The 21,833-nt window shown below is 47.1% G+C and overlaps 1 protein-coding gene across 6 annotated transcripts in view; it reads right to left on the reverse strand.

Annotated features, from left to right (window-relative positions):
* Jade1 (jade family PHD finger 1) overlaps window positions 1-17,374 on the reverse strand; it is a 54,884-nt gene extending 37,510 nt beyond the window's left edge. Inside the window, exons 1-3 of one of the 6 annotated variants that reach the window (XM_027391915.2) lie at window positions 17,221-17,361; window positions 16,871-17,097; window positions 503-580 (exon numbers count right to left, since the gene is read on the reverse strand). In XM_027391915.2, coding sequence (XP_027247716.1) covers window positions 503-554 — 52 coding nt within the window. In that variant the 5' untranslated portion in view covers window positions 555-580; window positions 16,871-17,097; window positions 17,221-17,361. Of the gene's footprint in view, window positions 1-502; window positions 581-15,379; window positions 15,497-15,771; window positions 15,910-16,870; window positions 17,098-17,220 lie in introns of those variants that run through there. The other 5 variants (XM_027391916.2, XM_027391917.2, XM_027391913.2 and 2 more) reach the window with 5 other exon arrangements.
* Between the last annotated feature and the right edge of the window lie 4,459 nt (window positions 17,375-21,833).

Genomic DNA, 21,833 nt, shown 5'->3' on the forward strand with positions numbered 1-21,833 from the left:
TGCAGACAGTGACAGCACTAAACACCGTCCTGTTAAACCAGGAAAGGGCAGAGACTCACGTGCCATCTATGAAGAACCTGGACTTGGTACCCTCACATCACATTGAGCAGTGCTCCGCCTGCCCTTGGAGGCCCAGGCAGGTTGAGCTAGTTAATAATTACCTGGCTTTGATTAAGTTCCCTCTTCATAGAGAGCAATGTGAGGCATCATAAATGATGTTTAATGAAAACAGATACACCAGTGGCTCTTGGAACTGAATTCTTCTCCCTGCGTAACACACAGGAAGCCTGTAGAAGGCCTGCCTGCAGCCAACCTTGCCAGCACAGATCTGGTTACAGCGCTGCAGTATCACACTCAGATGTGTTTCTCTCCAGGCCTTGCCTTTCTCTGACCTGCTCGATATGCAAAAGGCCTTGGCTATTCAAAGCATTATATTAAAAAATCATGTTTGCACACTGACCCCAACCCTAGCAGGCTCCAAGAACAACAAAGCAGGACTTACTGCCATTGTCGTCAGAATCCTCACTGCTGCTGGGAAGGCGACCTCGTTTCATGATCTCCCCGGGAGACAGCAGGCAGCCTGCAAAGCAATGAGACAGCACTTAACCCAAGATGGTAACAGCGATCATCAAGTTGTGCTTCAGATGGCAGCCAGGATGCTGCAAACAAAAGCAAACATAGGGCCTCGAGGAGCATTTGAATTACAAACAGTGAAAAGACCAAAGACACATAATTAGCTGGAATCAGTAACAGACCAGGTTAAGAGTCGAGGGAGGAGTAAAGTCACACGTGGGCAGGTCTCCCAGAGATGCCACCCTACCCTCCACAGTCCCCAGACATCACTGCAACTACTCCAGGAGTCTCCTCAGCCCTAGCAGCGAGCACTGCAGACAGCAGTCCACAGCAAGGAGTAAGGCTCCCTCCCCAGACAGATCCATGCTGTATGTGCATGTTGGGGGCAGGGATGGGCATGATTAGGCTTCTTTTGGAAATTTTGTTAAAAAGGAACCCCAAATTTTGCTAAGATGAACTAAGTAACAACCTGTGGCTCTAGAAAGAGTCAGTGGGTTAATGAGGAGACACCTGCAACCCCCTCAGAAGTCCACAGCTAGAACTGGAAGGCACTACAGCTTCAGGAACACTGATGCAGAACCCTCCCTTTTGCTCCTTTACAAGTGACTTCTCCAAGGTCACACTGGGTAGGGAACTCCTCATTACTCAAATCTTTTCAGGACAAATATGAACAAACGAAACTAATTTTAAAACAATCAGAGCTGGAAAGGCGGCTCAGTGGTTGAGCACTGGCTACTCTTCCAGAAAACCTGGGTTCAATTTCCAGTGCCCACATGGCAGCTCACAGCTGTCTGTAACTCCTGTTCCAGGGATTCAACACCCTCACACAGACACATACATGCAGGCAAAACACCAATGTGTATAAAATATAAATAAATAAATTATTAAAAATAATAATAATTTAAATTTAAAAGAAAGATCTTTTCTTTTACTGGGTGGTGGTGGCTCAGACCTTTAACCCCAGCACGCTGGAGGCAGAGGCAGGCGGATCTTGTGAGTTTGAGGCTAGCCTGGTCTACAGAGCAAGTTCCAGAACAGGCTCCAAAGCTACAAAGAAATCCTGTCTGGGCGGCAGGGGGGGATGAGGGAGAAAATCAGGCAACACACACACACACATATAAACACACACACACAAAAAAAAAAAAAAAGGAAAAGAAAACCAGCCCACACAACCAGCCCTCCAGCTAATACAGTGAAGGTCTCCAGTGCATCTCAGGTAAGAAAAAGACTTCATCAAAGAGGGCAGTGGGCATCGACTACTTAGACAGGTAAATCAACACTTTCAACAAGTCTAAAAAACTTTTCCAAACTAAAAGTTTTGTCTTGCCATCTGTGGGGGCCATTGTCTTACTGTCATATCAATGACTCCCAAAGAAAAAGGAGAGCTTTTCAAGCCAGAAGAATGGCAGCCCTTCACCCACCCATCCAACTAATCCCCCTTTGCTGGGCATCACCACACATGTAATAAGGTTTGTTTCCAGTGAACACACAAAGAAGAGAAGTGTGGACAACCACTGCACCTTTTACAGACTGTAAAAGGACAGTCAAGAGGCAGAAAAACAACAGACTACAAGAGGACCGAAATATGCCACTTTGGTCTAAGGGTTATTTGGAGTTGCCTTCACCCTCCCTGACCAACAGCAAGACATAAATTTCCCTTTTGTAAAGGTAATTCCACTTATAGAGGTGCCCCACAAAACAGTTCTCATTCATACACAATCCTCAATTACCAACCATTCAAACTTCAAGGTCATCATCTTCCCACAGCTTGCCTTCCTCAAAGTCCAAAGCCCCCTTTCCTTTAGTCATCTAAAGGAAAGACACCCCTGCTCCCCTGGGGGGTGGACAGACCAGGAAACACCTCTCATTCCTCACAACAGCTTCAGCTCTCCAAAGCCTAACAGGTTAAAGGAGTTTTCTAAAAAAAATCAAAAGTCACCACCTACAAGAGGGATTCCTTAAGTAGCAGTTCTATGCAGCCCAGCCTGAAGGAAGTTCACCACCTCAGGAGCAGATGAGAGAGAGCCTGGGAGAGCCTGGGAAGGCCCAGAGAACTTGTCTGCCAAACAAGGTAGGGAGCAGCACTTGCTCCATCTTCACTGACTCAGTCAGCTTACGGTTACCTACACAGAATGGCTTGGAAATCTCGGAATCAATCACTGCCCATCAAAATGCCTTCCTCCCAGCTTTCAGATGAAACTCTAAGCTAGACTGGTGCTCTGAAGTACAAGTGAAATTAGTATTTTCCTTCTCAGGAATTCCATTCTTGTTGGCCCTGAAGACCCTGAGTAATAGAGTTGAGCACAGTGTGCTCTGCCTGTGGTGGGGGCTAATGTTCAGCAAAATTCCCTCTTCTGTGGCTCTAATGTACTTAAACCTTGACATGAGGCTGATTTATCTCACCCAGGGTTACTTACTGTATCAGAAAAATCAAAGTCCCAGTTACTATCTTTAACACACACAGGAGGCTGTATGTTGCAAGCATCTGTCCACTAAAAGCCAGAGCAAGAAGGAGCGAGCTTCTGCGTCACTATCCCTGACTTTGGGAGCACTAGCTGATTGCTACCTACACAGATGGTAGGGAGCTAAGTGATAATCAATTGAAAGGGCTACTCACAACACTCCAGAGAAAGCAGTTAAGACACCTTCCAGCAGGCGAGGCACCCACAAAGACCTGAACAGGCGGGGCCCAGCTTCGAGAAGCTTCTGGCCTACTAAATGAAAACAGGCAAACAACAGAAATCCAGCATCCCCGGTACTCAACAGTGGTCAACACAAAAGTCTATATGAACCCAAAGGTTCAAAGAATCAAGGAAAGACACCAAGATGAGGCAGCCAGAAAGCATCTCTGTATGTATGACTCAGGGCACCATCTCCATACTCAAGACGTCAGTATTTTCCTTTCCAACAGAAATCCTTTTCATTTAGTGTGTATGGGTGTTTTGTCTGCATATGACTGTGTGCACCATGTGCGTGTCTGGTGCCTGAGGAGATCAAGAGAGTGAGAGGACATGGGCTCCCCTTGAACTGGAATTACAGGTGGCTATGAGCCACCATGTGGGTGCTAGATTTCAAGCCCAGCTCCTCTGGAAGAACAGCTCCTAGATATTCTTTCTTATTTATATGTGATTGCCAAAGCTCATTGATTGACATTGTGTAACTCTGTCAAGTCCCCCTATTATGGGTTTGGTCTTCAACCACTATGATTTGAATTCATCATTGAAAAAGAAAACATGTCTGAACTAAAGTGTAGAGAGGTGGGGAGTCATGGAGATGTTCAAAGGCAGAACCCTCATGACTGCTGCTACCTCCATGGTGGGTATCACAGAAGTGAATTTAGCAAGTTTGCCGCACTCACCGTGGAATACCTTCTACCTTCTTAGGAAGGCCCTTTCCAGCTGCAGTCCTTCATTCTTGGACTTTCCAGCCTCCCAAACCAGAAGCCTAGTAAACATCTATTGCCCTGAATTTATCCAGCCTCGGGTATTCTACTGTAGTAAGAGGAAACAGACTAAAGCACCCACTTCCACCTAGATTCCCTCCCCACAACCAACGACAGGAAATGAACCAACACCCAAGATGTCCTCAAGAAGAGCCACAAATCTCCCTCTCCAGTCCACACTGAAAGCCAAAGTGCAACCTGCCAGGAGGAAAAAAACTGGGTTCTCAGACCCTTCCCAGATGCCATGTCTGGAATGGGTCTCGGCCTGAACAAGGCTGCACTGCTGCCCTCTTCGCTAGGGCCAAGTTCAAAGATGCCCTACATCATCATCCTCCACTCTAACTCCATGGAGCTCACTCTGCACCACTTAGCACAGCAAGTTTCCTCTTCTGGATCTTGTTAAGTTGCTGTGCAAGGTCATTATATACTTGAACAGTTAACAAAGCAGGACGTGGTGGCACATGTGTGTAATCCCAGCACTCAGGAGGCAGGTACAGGATTTTCCTAGTTTAAGGTCAATATGAGCTCAGAGATCTTCTCTCAAAAAACACACACTTGGGTCCATCAAGATGGTTCAGCAAGTAACGGCACTTGTCAGCAAGTCTTAAGACCTGAGGTAGACGCCCAGAACGTACACGGCAGACAGAAAGAATTAGCACACACATGCAGGCACTGTATGTACATACAATACACACACATACAAAAAGGCATGCTCGCACACAGACATGCACATGCATAGACACATGAACACATACACATGTATATACACACTTGTAATTAAAAATGTAAATATAACAGTAATGGAAAAGAAAATACGTTAAGGCAAATCTCTTCAAAGGAGAACATGGCAGTCTATGAAGTGACCACAAGTTGCCTTGCAGTGAGGGAAGATGAAGTCAAGGCAAAAGCAGCACACAGCCCAGTTGAGGATAAAGGAAGGGTCAGTGTGAAGTTCCTCTCAGAGAACTTCCAGAAAGAGGTTCTAGCTAAACCAACTTGGTAAGATGAGTGCAGAAGCCCAGCCAGATGAGTTAAGAGTCCAAACACAAGGGCAGGTGACTTTCACTGAACTGACTGAGCAAGACTCCATTTTTATTTTATGTATGTGGTGTTTTGCTTACATGTATGTCTGTGCAACGCTTGTGTGGCTGATGCCTGAGGAGGTCAGAAGAGGGTGTCAGATCCCCTTAGAACTGGAGTTAACTTGTGAGCAGTCGTATCTGGGAATTAAACCTGGGTCCTCTGGTGAAGCCAGAGCTCTAAAGCACTGAGCCATCCCTCCATCTATCTTTGGGCAGGGTGGGTAGGTGGGTAAGTGGGTGGGTTGGTTGGTTGGTCGGTTTGATTTGGTTTTTCAAGACAGGGTTTTTCAGTGTTGCCCTGGTTGTCCTGGAACTCTCTCTCTCTGTAGACCAGGCTGGCCTTGAGCTCACAGAGATCCACCTGCCTCTGCTGGGATTAAAGGTGCATACCACCACCACTCAGCCTATCTTTTGGTGTTTTAACCAGTTAGCATACAAAGCAATGGGTTAAATTATGATCCTTACACACTTAGGTGGTTATACTTTGTTTTTATTTGTCCCCCCTCCCTCTATTCTCCTCTCTCCATCGTCCCTCCCCCCCTTGCTTGTCCCCTTCCTCCCTCCCTCCAGTCTCCACTTCTGCTTTCATGTCAATGTATTCCACTGACCCTTCCTCCCTACTCCCTCAAAGTCTGTGCCTTTAACAGCATTGACAGGGACAGAGAGGAAGGACCAAAGCACTTTGAGGTCCAAGAGTAACTGCCTACCAGCATATAGTGTTCTGAAGATTATTACAGTTTCTGGAGAACAGTGACTTCTTTTTACAATGCCACCAAACCTGACTTAGAGGAATCCAATGTCCAGGAGCCCTGAGAGTCCCCCTGCTGTGAGAAACATGACAGCTAGATAGTACTAAGTAGCAGGTACTGGAAATGCATTTCCAGGAGAACACTAGGAAGTCGGGTTTCATTGAGAGCATCATTGGTCCTTCCTAGAGAACTAAAAAGAGGTAGCTGGCCAAAGACCTGGCCGGACCACTAAACAGCCATCTGGCATCATTGTTCACTGCAAGGTGAGATGCGCCAAGACAGTTGGCCAGCTGTGGTGGGAGTTCAGGGCACCATGTCTTTGGAGGACTGAACACATTCAATGCCCTCTGTCACATGGGCTAAAACAGTCATTATACACATCAACTCAAAGAAAACGGCACCAGGTAGGAGGCTACAATGTGAACAAGCTGTGGACTGCTCCCTTCCTGGATGGGGCAACCACAGAAGCTGTTTGCATGGTGAGAGCAAGGTCCCTCCAAACCTTCATGCTTGCATTTCCTTTGCCTGAAACTGAAGAAGTTGCCAAGTAGTGAAATGAAAGAGCCAGCAGAAGGTTGAGCCACCCTAAAATAGCCCCAGAACTTGAGTCAGAGTTCAGTGGCCCCAGAGACAGAGCAGAAGGAATTTTACCAAAGATTGAGAATGTGGAGGGTGTTTATTCAACACTATTCCTAGGAAAGGGACTCACAGTCAGGACTGACTGGACCAAGAAGGGACCGTTTATCAGGCCATAAACTCCGAAGCCCTAATAAGGATCACACCCCAGCGATTTTACTATCTTATGGCTCATATGCAAAAAGGCTGCCTTTTTCCTCAGAGTGTCAATTTTATGCACTATGTCTCCATTGTTATTTATGTCACTGGCAAGAAGTTCCAGAAGGTACTCAATTAAAACCTCCACACACTTCCTTAGCCATCGTATAGCCCAATTCAGTGTGATGTACTGAAATTACCTCCTGGATAAATGGCTGAGATCCTGCACATGGCCTATGCTCGTTCACAGGCTCACCTTACTCACTCAGGTATCTAACTGACCTTTAACTGGAGTACCATCTGTTATGCCAGTGTAAACCTTGCAGCTGTCCTTCCATTCTGTCACTAAAACGTTCTCTCCTAAGGAATGTACTTTCAAACACCAGGTGACCTTACACAAACCTGAAATCATGTCAACTACGTTGCCGAATTCACACATTTCAGTCTTACTTGAAAACTGACCCCCAAGATGAAATAGTGAGGCCCCCCGAAGATGACTTAAAAGAGTTCTCCCCCTGGGCCACCTTCTGTCCTGAGGAGCGGACAGCTTTCCAAGCAACCAGTACACAGAGAAACCTGTCTACCTGTCTAAGAAACCCCAGTGGTATCTGATCTCAATTCTTAAAGCAAGAGCATAAAATACCCAAATTACCAACAGTAATCCATATGCTCAGTACCAACAGCTTACACCACATTTCCCATTTTAAACAAAATGAGAAGCCAGAACACATGTAGCCATATCTAATACAAAACAATCAGGAAATTAACTAGACCCTGGTTAAACTTACGGGCACTCCAATCTAAGTATTTCAGTCAAAATAAACGGGCTTTTTAAAATGTATGTCATATACCAAACTTTAAAGAAAATGCTGTCCAAGCTACCATAGCACCTTGCTGTAGAATTGATGTCAGCAATAAATGTCCTCCAAAAGAGAACTCTGACAACTGAACCGGTACCCACTCTTTTTCAGGTGGTGTAAACATTAACACAACCCTGTAAACACCAGCTCACGTGGGTTCTTTACCAGTAAGTTTGAACTCAGATTTTAAAAGGTAAGAAAACCAGCTGGGAGAATCTTAAGAAATGTATAAATGAGTGCTCCAGAACAAATCACAAGCTGCTCCACTTGCCAATTTATCAATGACTCAATCACAGCTTACACCTAGGACAAGCCTTTGCATCACCCAGGTCTGTGACTGAGCACTCAATTAACACTCAGAACCCAAGGAGGTTAAACAAGGAGATATGCTTCACAGCCAGTCTGGGCTACATAAGATGGAGTTCCAGGTTGGCCTCCTGGGCTACACAAGCAAAACTAAAGGGGAGGGGGTGTGGACAGGATGGGACACACACACCCTGAGTAAAAGCAGCTGTGACAGGAGCACTGTGGGTCATTGGTGCCTTGGTGCAAGGATGTATCTTAACTTCATTTAACAAAGGAAAGTAAATAAATTCATACCCAAACAGCATCAGCAGTTACCCTGGCCTCAACCTTTATCTTCCAGGCCCTACTTTCTTCTAGGAGGCATACCTTCCCTATGATATGTGGTCACATATGGAAGGACGTGCCAGGACAGACTTAAAGCAGGCAAGCTCCGAGTGTAAAAATTCCAACAAGAAATAAGCCCACTTACACGTAAGGGAGGAAGGCAAGGGACACATACAATTCCTCATACTCAAAGGCAACCTTGGAGAAATGGAAAAGGGTCATGGTGGCTCTGAGAAAGGAGGGCAGTGGGCAGTCATATTCTAGACAGAAAGCCACATGCACGCACCCCTTCCTCAGATGGGCATTACAGACTCCTCAAGAGTTCCTGGAGGAAAGGCACACAAGAAAAGCTTATTTTCCAAAACATTCAAAAGTTACCATTCCATTCTGCCTTGAGGTCTCTGCACCAGGTTCTAACACACAGGTCACACTCGACCAAAGACATTTTAGGCAAGAATGAATGAACAAGGTAAGTAAGGGTGGGGGAAGGATTCCAAACCCACTACTGCACCCTTGGTGGAGGACAGTATCTACGGGGTAATTTAAAGATTTTTAAATGCTCAAACAGATGTTCATGCTGGGGTTATACAAATTAGCTTTTGCAGAAACCAGGCTCGAACAGCTAATGACAATTATGCTGCGCAGATTGACATGCAGCTGCTTCTGAGGAACTTTGGTCCTTGATTAGAGCCAATTGTCAAAAGCGATCAATTACCCCTAACGATGTTAAGTTACCAAAACCTTTATAGCACTGTCCTAAAGGAAGCAAGAACATCTCAGAAGTGTGTGTCCCAAGACTGACAGCACACTTAGCAAGCACGTACTTCGAATCACGAGTTTCACATGAGAAGAAACATTTCATCACAACTGCACGCCGAGCTGAGACGGCTGCAGAAACATCAGATGGTCTGAAAACCTCGCAGAAGGTCTGCAGAAGGCATCTCACAACCACACAGCTACACGGAAGTCCCCAAAAGAAACCGTAAAGCCATAATTGCAGAGCTAAAACAGACTCCAGAGATTAAAAACTGGGGTGCACTCTCAGGACTTTAAGAAGTACCCGGAATCCCGGAGATGACCAGCAGCTTGAAGAGAATTCACAGGTTGAGGGCAAAGGCACAAGCTGAATCAAAGGCCCCTTGCCATGTTAGGCCCACCTCCCCCTAAACCCTGGACCCTGGGCTTCCCAGATTCCTGGAGGACTGCTGGGTAAGAACTGCCTCTCTAGAAGACTGAGGACCACATTGTGTTATCAGTGAGCAGACAAGTAGCATGAAATCCAAACAGCAATGTGTCAAATGAAGCGTGGCTCCGGGCAAGCTAAGGTAAATGTGGTTGCCACTGCCATTCTGCCGAGCGGAGGATAGCATACAAAGGCAGAGCTGGAAGAGTCCATTAGAAGCTCCATAGCACTAGCCACCACAGGAAGCCAGCCCTCAGAACAGCAGGCACACACTGCTTGGCAGGACACATGCACTCTGCCTGGCATCACCTCCCTCTCCGGAGGAATCTAATCAGAGCACACGCTGCTCACTCGGGACACCTTATCCACACAAGTGACTATGCAGGCACACAGCATCCCAAGAGGAACATTGGAGCCTCAAACCACAACTCTGAGTACACTGATTCCAGTCGGAAATAATAGAACAAAGTCAATTAAGGTTAAATAGATGACTGATTGACAGGTGACAGATAAAGGAAGAATGAAGGACCACTCTCAGTCATATATCCCAGAATGGCCTCCAACTCCCTAGCTTCAAATGACCTTGAACATCTAATGCTCCTCCCTCCACCTTCTGAGTGTTGAGATTACAGGCACATATAATCATGCCTAGTTTATGTGGTGCTGGGAACTAAACTCAGGGCTTTGTGGCTGTTAGGAGACAGGTTAACACTGTCTTAGTATAAAGCCAGAGGTCAACAGCCTGTTGTAGAATTTGGATTATGGACTGTTTTCAGATAGCTGAAAAAGGAGAAATGATACAAGACTAAAATTGCTGGCCATGTGCTGTCCTCATATAGGTGCTCAGTAGCTGCAGTGGCCCACATGACTCAGAACCTAGGACACTGACTCCCTGGCCCTTTCTATCAATCAGCATGCTGGCAATGTGGTGTACAAACACTGGGTATGTCTGCCTAGAGGAATCAATTACCAAATCCTGGGCAGGGACCTCAAAACATATAATCGAGGATCAAACATGCTCAGTCCCTACCAAGTCCTAAACTAAAACAGACAAAAAAACAACAAACCAGAGGATATGGTGAGCAGCTGAAACACAGGTGAGAGTCAGAATGCTGTGAATCTCCCTCAAAGGCAAACCCTGACCCTGTAGGCTCCTGCTTGGAACTACTGGCCCCTCTGTAATGAAAATTCCCCAACAAACTGCTTACCTGATTTTCCAGCTAATAACAGAAAAGCAAGCACTCCAGATAGCAATTCAACACCAAAAGCAAAGGATGGAAGAGAAACCTACAAAGTCACCAGAATTCAAATGCTTAAAGGAATCTTGAGTTCCTAAAAGAACATGCAAAAGTCTGTACTTCCTACCCCTTCAGGGTACCCTGGAAGCCACAAGCTACCAGCCATCAGCCCCCAAGCCCAGGCTAGGGCAGAGAGCCTGGCATCATTGAGAAGATTTAAACTTTGTCTGAGCATACCATGTGCTGAATGGAAGCAAACCAGGCACTTCAGCCTCAAGAAGCTGCTAAGCTGGCTCTATTTCTTGCTTGGTACTTACCCTGGAGTAGGAAGGAAATAAAAGCTACCCAAATGTACTCCTCAGCTTGAATTCACCCCCGAAACCTTCACTTTGAATAACTGTGCAGAAACTGTCTTGGTTACGGGAACTTGGAGTGCAGGAAACATCTGACACTTGGTATTGTTTCAGTTATTCCAATTGAGTGCATTCAACAAGAGCAAACTATGGCTTTAATTTCCTCAGAAATAGCCCAAAAGAACCTAAAGTTTTAAAACAAACTTAGAGCGCTGGGTGGTGGTGGGGCTTACTGATGGAATGAGTGCTTAGTGTGTGTGAGACTGAGTTCCACCCCCAGTACCCAAACTGTAATCTAAGAATAAACCAACTTTAGCAGCCTCAGTTACTTTACTGTATCTTTACCTGAAGAACCTAAAGCAAAAAGGCAAATACGGATCTTGTTTAGAGTAACTGGAAGTGTGGTTGGTGTCGGGGCTGCGGTTTTAGCTCAGAGGTATAACACCTGCTTAGACCACAAGATGCCCAGGGGCTCTTCCCCAACACTGAAGAAAAACCAAGTCTGCTCTCTGAACATCTGTTGAATGCACGGTACCTACCACTAGGCTAGCATTAATAAAGGAGCAAAAGATGAAAGTGTGCAGCCTCTCCCCCAGGACCAAGCTGTCCAGTCCAAGTCTAGTATTTTATTTCTGTTTTTCTTGTGAGTAAAAACTTCCCAGTAATCACTCAAGTCCTGGGCTAGAAAAGGTCTTGTGCTAGTGTCTAGCACAGACCCTGCTAAATTTAAGTGTCACATTCAGGTGCAGGGTAAGGGCCTCTAAGGCTAAGCCTGCATTTAGAAGACAAAGTAACTCCCCAACAGTGCCACCAACTGACCCCCCTCAAAAAAAAAAATCAAAATATACACCTTCTTTACAGACCTAAGTTTGTGCAGAAGAGAGTCCTAGAAATGACATGAGACTTTCAATTAAATCTCAGTCCAAGATACAGTCTGTAAATACCAAAGTAGCAGGGGCTGAGAATGCTTCAGTGGGACAGTACTTACCCAAGGTCCTGTACTGTGTCCAACGCCCAGCACAGGGGTAAAATAAATGAAATAACCAAACAGTAGTTACCAAACATAGCAGTCATCCAAATGCCTAGAGTCACCGAACTAGGAAAAGCACTGTCCCACTAAGCTGTTCACCCAGCCCTAAATTCTAAATGCGTGGATCAGAACGCTGCAAGATCCTGAAAGGGGAGAAAATCAATTTACACATAAAACTTTCAGGGAAACAAAGAATTACAATTAAACTACTTTGCTAATTAATGTTAGGAGGTTAATACACTTCATGAAAAAGTGAAGGAGTCCCAAGCAATCCCCTGTGCCAATGGGGGAAAAGGGACGGGAGTAAGGAAAGAATACTGCATATAGGACCAGTTTCCTAAGGTGAGAACCTAGACAAGGGAATGCGTTTAAGATGCTCATTGTTTCTACCAAGCCAGACCTCTCAATGCCATTTCAAATCATTCAGACGTTGCCTGCAACATCCTAACAACCGTCAAGGGCTATCCAATCTATAAACCTGCAGGAAAATTGGTTTACGGAGCCAACTCTGACAGACCACTGACTGTAATTATGTAACAGGTGCCCTTAATACTAAACCACAAAGAAGAGCATGGATAGAAGCGGGTGTGTGACAGTGGCAGTCAGTCATCAGTCATCAGTCATCTACCTCCTCCTCACTCCCAAACACACAATCCCCATCCAAGACTTTCCCACAGGCTATTCCAGCCACCTCAACTGAAACTTAAGACCTTTTTCCTGGGCAATCTGAACATACATACACCAGTCAACAACGCTTCTTTCAAGCACTTTTCAAACAGATGACTTCCGAATCCAAAATTCCCAAATTACAATGATGACGTTTGAGTTGCAATTTTAGCCCAATTAACTTCATGGCCAAAGGCTCACCTCACTCCATATCAGGCATTTTGTCAAAATGTTAGGTCCAGATGCAATGTATGGTCCTTCAAGGGCCAGCAGTTTCAAAGAAACTTGCTTTATGATACAGCAGGATCAAATGGAGAAAGCAAATATGCCTTAGTAATCAATGAAAAAGTTTACCAAGCTAGCAGACAGGGGCACCTTACAGACATTCATGTAGACCTTATTTTCAATCAAGCACAGGCGTGTGTGTGCATGCACAGGCCATCACCTCTACCTGTGGTGACTCCTGGGTGACAGCCAAGTGTCCTGTTCCTCAGTATCAACAATGTTAACACCACTGCCCAATAACTTCTTAACCCAAGGGCTATCACCTTGGGGGCATATGAAGTATCTCCATGTTTAGTTCATCTCATCACTGGGCTGGACAAGCTTTGGTAAAATCACTGGGCTGGACAAACCTTGCTTCTAAATGACTTAAACTCCTTCCCTTCTGTACCACAAGGATGACTCCCTATCTACTTACTCTTGTAACCTTGGTAACTACAGTAAAGTTTCTCCTGGGTTACAAGGCTTCAAGTGATGGAAGGAGAAAGAATATGCCCCTCCCCTCTTTGGCTGTGCTGGTGACTGAATCCAGGACTTGATACAGTCTAGGCAGTGGGCTCTACCACTTAGGTACAGTCCCCACCCAGCTTTCTCTGACAATTAAATACCTAAGCTAGGAAGCAGCACAGGGCTCTTAAGTAGAAGGAAATACGACCATGCACTCATCTGACATGGGCAAGAAGTGAGGAAAACTGGCACATTAACTGGAAACTGTATTTGTTCTAGAAGACGAATAAATTTGCAAACTTTACAAAAGGGCATAAAACACCAAACATTCAAAAAATTATCTAACTTCAGTGCTTGATGATAATTCCAGACTCCGGAAGAATCTCAGGGGCAGAGAAAACATCCATATGCAGGCAACCAGGCTAAAACTCACACATGGTTTGACATTTTGAAGAGGTCACTTATATCATTTAAGATAGATATGAATCTACGGTGAGTATAAACCTCTAGTGCTACTAAAGAGACATAGTACATTCCCCCACGCACACATTTTTCAGCTTTCTCTGTGACAGTACCCTCGGTCAACCACAGTCCTACAATATTAAATGTAATAAGGATTTTCAAATGTGTAAAAAGGCTATAGTGAATGGGACTAAAATCTCTGGGATAAAAAAGACTGAAAAGTCTGAGCTGCCCAAAGTATGTGATCTCCCCTGAAGATGTGGTTGACTACTACCTATGAGAAATCCCGAGCGTGAGTGAGCTTACTTTCAATGAACTCTTCCTTAATCCAGGTAGATGTTGTTCTATCCTAACTAGTGTGGTCTAACCACCGATGAATCACTGCTTACATCGGCTTTCAGGAAAACTATTCCCTGTGTCTTAAAACTAGTTCATTACCTTTGAAAGGCATTATTAGCCTTAAGCAACAAGCAGCGAGAGGTACCCTCCACCGCAGGTATTCTAAACCGGAAAAACACTCCACCTAAGGGAGTCCTTTGGGAAAGACCCACACAAACTTTACCGGGAATGGGGACCTCAGGTCGTCCTCCACTTTGCTAAAAGCGGAGCTCCGTGGCCAAGCCAAAACTAACATTTCACAAAAGGAAATTTTAAATCCCCTCCAGGCCCGGGTTAACACAAGGGCGGAAGACCTTCGCCACCACCTTTCTAGAAAGTCACCTAAAGCAGCTTTTAAACGGTCTCCCAGAGAAGACGAGTTCTAACTGGTTTCGAAGGCACATTTAAATCGCCCGCTTTTTTGTTGTTTGCTCACAGCAATTCACCGGCGCCGGGAGTGCGGCCGCCCCCGCGTGCCCAGAAGGGGGAGCCCGGGTGTGAAGCCAGAGCGGGGATGCGGAGCCCGGGAAGCCGCGGGTAACGGAGGCGGTCAGACTCGGGGTCTCGGATGGGTGGGGGAACCCGGGCCAGGGAATGGGAGGTCGGAATGGGAGGCCCGGAACCCAGGGTCAGAAGTGGGGAGGCCCGCAGAGGGGAGCTCTAGGGGATGGAAAGTGGGGAGTATGGGGGAAGGGAGAGAAAGGGGCCTCGGAAATGGGGTGCAAGGACCCGCACCAGGGCTGGGGAAGGCCCAGGTGGGGCGGGGAAGCCGGCTGGAGCCCCGGGGTGGGGCCGTGGACCGCCGGCATCCCTGCCGCCCGGCCGCCCTCCCGCCCGGCGCCGCCCCCTCGCACTCCCGCTCCTCCCGAGGCGACAGGAACAACAGCACGGGAGGAGGGGAAAGTAACTCCGGCCCCGGTGCGGGGATGACACCGCCTCCCCGCGGCGCAGCCGGCCCCGCGCCCGCGCCGCCGCCCTCGGCGTTTGAAAGTGGCCACCCCCGCCGCCGCTCCCGCCCGCCGCCGCCAGCTGCACCAATCCGCTCGGCCCCAGTTGCAAATCAAACGCTCCCTCGCGTCCGCACGCCACTTGCGCCGCTGCAAACGGCTACGCCGTCCCTCCCCGCCCGGCCTCCCCGCGGGCCCGGGGAGCAGCAGAGCGGCGGCGGAGCAACGCGGCGGGCTCGGCTCGTGCTCCCGCCCCCAGACAGTTCTGGAAACTGTGGATCACCTCTGTCACAGGAAGCCATCCGGCGCGCAGGGCGGCGCGCAAGCAACAAACAAACGCCTGCGGCCGCCGCGGCGCGGGAACAGGGACGGCGTCGGGCGGCGGCCACCCCGCGCCGCGGGCTTTGTGCGGGGCTCCGGCGTGGGGACGGGGCCGGGCCACCCCCGCGCGGACCCGGAGCGTCTGGGACCGTTAGGCGACGCTCGGGCCGCGGCAGGGAACCGCCTTGGGGCCGCCGCCCGGCCCCGTCTCTACGCCCGCCGCCTCTCACCCATACAGGAGGGCGGGCGGCAAAAGTTGGCCCCGGGGCCAACCAGCACCTGCCCACGTGCCTCGTAGGCTCGTGCCCCGGCGTCCCCGGTCCCTTCCCCCGCCTCCCGCGGCCGCCAGGTCACCTATTACCGGTGGGAGGGGAGACCGGCTGCTATTTAAACGCCCGCGGAAGTTGAGGCACCCCCACCGGCGGTGCTGTGCACCTGCCTCCCGCCGCCGCGCTCCGCCACTTTGAGCAGCAGCGGCGTCCTCAGCCCCGCCTCCTGCCCGAAGGCGGGCGATGAGGGGGGGCGGGTAAGAGGTGGAAGGTATCGAATTTCTCCAGCAAATGGGACCGTTCCGAAAGGATTCGGTTCTCTGGTCAACATTCCACATTCCATCCCTCTCCCGCATTTGCAAGCCCACGCCGAGCCGAGCCGACCCGGAAAGCCTACTGGCTACCGAACAACAGCACCCAACTCGCAAACACACTCACAGGCACCAGACACGTGCACCGGGAAGATTTTGCAACTTGCAGTCCCGGGGTGCACACCGCATGTGCATGTGCACGAAAGGCAGCGAGGAGACCCAGAGACCCCACCCCCCACAATTTGCAGATGGTGCCAAAGGTTGCAATCTGCAATCCGTTTTAAGTTCATGATTAATAGGTACTTTGCTCAAACGATGAAGTCCTTCCCAATTTCACCGACGAAGTCTTTTACACTTTATAAGCAGTCTCGCTGGAAGTAAAAGATCTCATCATTGAAAAACCCATTCTGAAAAAAATCTAATTGCCCAGCTTTCCCTTCGCCCCCTTCTCACTGCCCTTGAATTGATGCAATGAATATTTTGGACATGTGGTGACGCGGTGACAAGAACCAGGGCTGCGGCCACTTCACACAGATGTACCCCCTCACACCTATGTTAGGAAAAACATACCCTCATACCCTCCTTCCCCCACACACACTGTCACACACTCTGGAATCATATATGTACGCGAACCTGCGCTCTGCCATAACCATCTGTCTACCAAGTTGCTACTATGCTTCCCACTTTCATGCAGCCTTAAGGCACTTTGGCTTTTTTTTTTTTTAATGTATAAACTAAACTGGATTTCTGCTAATGAAAACGTTTGATGAATCACCTGAAACCCTCATATCATTCGCACATTTAAAAGGAAAAGCTCTAAGCCTTCGCCCTCCTCCGATTGAAAATAACAATAATAATCGAAATAGAACTTACTGATCCAACACCGATCAATTCTCGGGTTCCGCGGCCATCCTGGCCTCGTCGCCGGCCCCCGCCCGGCGATGCCCAAGTTGCTGGTGGGATAGTGCCGCGGCGCTGGCGGCCGCCTCCTCCCTCCGCGCTACAGATCCACAGCCCAATCTTTTGGCGCCATATTAATGACGTACTATATTATTTCCACTAGGCAGCGACCTTCGGCATTACATTACTCCCGAGAACTCCTGAGCAAAGCAACAAAACCATCAAATATGGCTGAGCCTCTCGGCTCGTCCTGCAGCCGCCGCGGCCGCGGCCTGAGACGCGCACCCCGACCCGCGCGCCCCCGCGCCTCCGCCCCCACGTACCTGCTGCGCACGGGCTGGGCCTCCGCGGGCTGCGCGCCGTGCCGCATGGGTCCGGGCCACCGAGGCCGCGCGGGGAGCCGGGCGGGCCTCTGCTGTCGCCCGCGCGCTCCGCCGGCCCGGCGCGCCCAGGCCCTCCCGGTCGGGCGTGCGGCTGGCGGCGGAGGAAGCGCGGGGACGCAGACTCATTTCTGGGTCACTGCTGCCACAGGGGGGAGCACTTTAATCCCCAGCCAAAAGGAGAGGGTGGGGACGAGGGGGGGGGGACGCTGGCAGGGGCTTGCGCCCGTTAACTCTTGGGGTCCTGCCTGCAGCCAGCGGGGCTCGCCCCCTCCACCCACCTCGGGAGCCCCCAAGACCTCCAGGTGTCTCCTAGCAGAGAAAGGGTTTTAAAATCACCCCCTCCAAACTTCTGTCCCAGTTCCAACTCCGGGCGACCTGCAGAAATGCATTTCTTACAAATTGGTTTTAAATCAGGTCGATTAAAAACAGTGGTTATTAAAGCATATAGTTTGGGTGAAATGTTTTATTTTTAGGCTGAATAACAAAATAGTTGTTTTTGTAGTAACAGGTTTGAAGGAGTTGTGAATTCGCATGACAGTTTTAGTCACTGACAATCCAGTTCTGGAAGGGGGAACGCCCGCTTTATCTAAATTGTATTAAACCCACTGCAAATTATTGTTAACACACTAAAAGAAAGCCATCCTCTGCAAAGTGTCACCACGTTTATGTTACAAAGCATTCTGATCAGAGAACTGGACATTCTCTCCTTCCATATAGGACTGGGGCTAATGCTAAAACTTGAACTTAAGACCAGTATAAAAGCAATCTCCAGAAATCCATGTTGATACATATGTGTAAAAGTGAGTGGTTGTTGGTTTTTTTACATACTACAAACTAACTTATATGGAGAATAATGATTTTCATGGAGACCCTGAGGAAATACAAATTTATCACATTCAACAACCAAGGGTGGGGAAATAAACATTAAAACTCCCATTTAGTAAACAGGAACAATAATTATTAATTACAAAATCACATATTGAACCCAAAAGACACGTTTATACACTGGGATCATAATTCTGAATAAATTTTTACAGTCATACATGCAGAACATCATAGTCTGATAAATGGGAAAATAAACCTAACTGTGCCTTTCAGCTTTTTTTAGGAAACAAAATAAAGCATCGGAAATCCTAAATGTCTTCATGTACTGGTTCTTCTTCCCCACTTCCTTAATAAGAAGTATAAAGACTCCCTGGTAGAATGTGTCACTCAGAACAAGTAAGGCACTGTGAACTAAAGATGGTTGGAACCCTTCCTGGTTCTGTGTGGCCTACAGTTACTGTTACTTCATTGCTTCACCAGACGTACTACACCACAGAGATCCTGTATTGGATCTGGTTCTACTCGGTATGCAGCCTGCCATTTTGTGTGGCCATGGAGTGGGGTTTGGAACTTCCCAACGCCTCAATCCCACCCTCCACCCTCCCACCCCTAGTAATAGAATGAAGTTAAAGCTTGGCACTTATATAAGGAATGAGATAAGCTGAGCCAGGTTGTGGAGACCTGTCATCACACCTACTTTGGGAGGCAGAGGCAGGTTATCAAGTTCAAGACCTGCCTGGCTTATAGGGTGAGTTCAAGGCCAGTGAGACCCAGTCTCAAAATGAAAAGTAAAAAGCAGGCTGGAGAAATAGTTCATTGAAAGAGTATTGAGAAGGGGACAAAAAGAGAGAGAAATAAGATAACCCAATTGGAGTAAAGAGTAGGCTTTCAAAGGAGGTGTCTCCTTCCGCACTACCATCACTATTTTGCCATCATCTCTCCATGACAAATTGATTGCAAATATTCTAACTTCCAGCCAGCCTTTACTCATTCTATCACAAATAAATACTTATTTAAACCTCTGTTTGGGGGCCTGGAGAGATGGCTCAACATCAAGAGTATTTGCACTTACAGAAGCCCGGGATGTTCCCATCAGCCACATCAATTCACAACCATCTGTAACTTCAGTTGCAGGGAACTCAGCATACTCTTCTGACCTGCATGGGTATTGGGCACGCTCGCACACACGCGCGCACGCGCGCACACACACACACACATACACACACAAGTAAAACACTCATACCATAAGCATAAAAGAATTAAATCTAAGGATATTTTTAAAAATAAAATAAAAGCACTGGTTTGCTTTTTTACTGACTGCTTTCATGCCTAAAAACATCAGACAATAAACTCAAAGTATATCAAATTAGTAGAGGATCAAAAAATGTAAAATGGCACACAAACTCCCCACACCACAGAGGCTGTGGCCAAAACACCCTCTCAATTATGACAGATTCAGAATACTCATCAGGGGCTGGAAACTGTAGCTCAGTTGGCAGTGTTTGCCAAGCAAGCAGGAAGCCCAGGATTTTATCCCCAGGACCACATAGAATATCTATAAATAAATAAATAAATGCTGGTGCACACCCTCATTCCCAGAAACAGAAGCAGGAGGATCAGGAGTTCAAAATTAGCCTGGGATACTCAACTGAGGCGGCTCCTTATACTATAAATAGCCCTGGCCTAGCACTAGGAAGACCCCCACCAACTACTGTAGGACTCAGGACTTAACTCTTTAGACCCCGATTTTGCCCCTGAGATCATATGAATGATGATATTTAAAGATCTCTTTCCTTATGAACATTTGATGATTTGATGGGGGGGATTACAGGGTCTCACTATGTAACCCTGGCTGACTTGAAACTCACTGAGATCTGTCTGCTTCTGCCTCCCCAGTGCTGGGATGGAGTTATGCTCCACCACACCTACCTAATTTGATTAACAAACTTACAAAAGTGATGATTCTTTGAAGAAATGGGGACAACAGACAACTTGAAACCACAAGAAACAGATAAAAAAAAAAACATTTTGTTATTCATGATCAGATTTGGCATTTCTTAAAATAATAGACATTTCCTGCCATCAGCACACAAAGGAAACTTAATTTTTTTTTTTTTTTGATTTTTCGAGACAGGGTTTCTATGTGGCTTTGGAGGCCATCCTGGAACTAGCTCTTGTAGACAAGGCTGGTCTCAAACTCACATAGATCCGACTGCCTCTGCCTCCCGAGTGCTGGGATTAAAAGCGTGAGCCACCACCACCCGGCCAAAGGAAACTTTCATATCACCCATTTTCCTAATCTGGGGAAGGCAATGACAGGGTTTTCTCTGAGCAATACAGACCGCACAGCCAAGAGTAAGTGTATAAATGAGAAACTGACAGTAGGAAAATGAAACTCTCATTCCTCTCTGTCACTGTCCCCTTGCCAAATCATTCAGATCACCATTGCCTAGTCTCTGGAACATTCTGTTAATTCCCTCTGTATTATCAGAGAAGGAAGGATGTTCAAAAAAGTTGCTACAAAATGTGGTAGAAATCAAGATGTTACTTTCCTAGCAGATGTGTTTTCTCATAGCAATTACAATGCCACATACCTCTTGAATTCCTAGCCATACACAGCTCAGCCATGGTCTTCCATATTAACGGATTTTTAACAACAACAAAAAAAATGAATACAACAATATTTGTATTCATATTCCTGATGAAGGAAACCATACGTAATTAATTATTTCTCTGAACATTCACTGGGTCATTTCATTTGTGCATTTGTCTTTGAGTCAAGAATTGAAAGGCCACCAGGGCAGTGATGGTGCATGCCGTTAATCCCAGCACTCAGGAGGCAGAGGCAGGCAGATCTCTGAGAGTTCAAGACCTATCTGGTCTACAGAAGTAGTTCCAGAACAGCCAGGGCTACACAGAGAAACCCTTGACAAGAGATGAATTGTTGATATTTCAGGACAATGCAGCTTGGAGGCAGAGCTTGGACCTGGCACTCATAAGGCCCTGGGTTCAGTTGCTAATACTACCAAGAAAAAGGCACTGTTTGTATTTGAAATAAGAGGCAGTCCTTCAGGAAGGTGAATGAGAAAGGCTTAAGGCAAACCCTGTTGCCAGTATGTATGGTATGTATGATAACGCATAGATTTTTTTTAACAAGGTCAATATTAGACAGAATGAGTTGTAGTCCAAAGGTCATTTGTACTGTTTTAACTTTAAATTTGATTCAAACCTTAAATAAATGGTGTTATAAAAAGGATTTGTAGCTGGGTATTGGCGGCACACACCTTTAAACCCAGCACTCAGAAGGCAGAGGTAGGTGGATCTTTGTGAGTTCAAGGCCAGCCTGGTCTACAGAGTGAGTTCCAGAACAGGCTCCAAAACCCTGTCTCAAAAAAAAAAGAAAAAAGAAAAAAAAAAAAAAGAAGAAAAAGAAAAATGGGATGACTTACAAGGATCACTCTGTTAACTTAGTTGGATTATATTACTTGGAGGAGGGCTCTATTTTCATAGCAGGATAAGTATATAGAATTCTTAACAAGTCAAGAACCATCTTTAGTTCCTGTCTAAAACCTAAGAGAAGAAGCAGGAGATGGTAGGGTGAGAGACTGGACTAGAGTTCCCTGACTGGCCTAGAAAACAGGTCACCACTCCTGAACTGCCTATGGATCCTCCACATAGATTGTGACAGTTTTCAATCCATGGAATGACTGATAACCCCAATACCCCTC

This window comes from Cricetulus griseus (genome assembly GCF_003668045.3).
Source record: "Cricetulus griseus strain 17A/GY chromosome 1 unlocalized genomic scaffold, alternate assembly CriGri-PICRH-1.0 chr1_0, whole genome shotgun sequence".
NCBI classification, from domain to species: domain Eukaryota; kingdom Metazoa; phylum Chordata; class Mammalia; order Rodentia; family Cricetidae; genus Cricetulus; species Cricetulus griseus.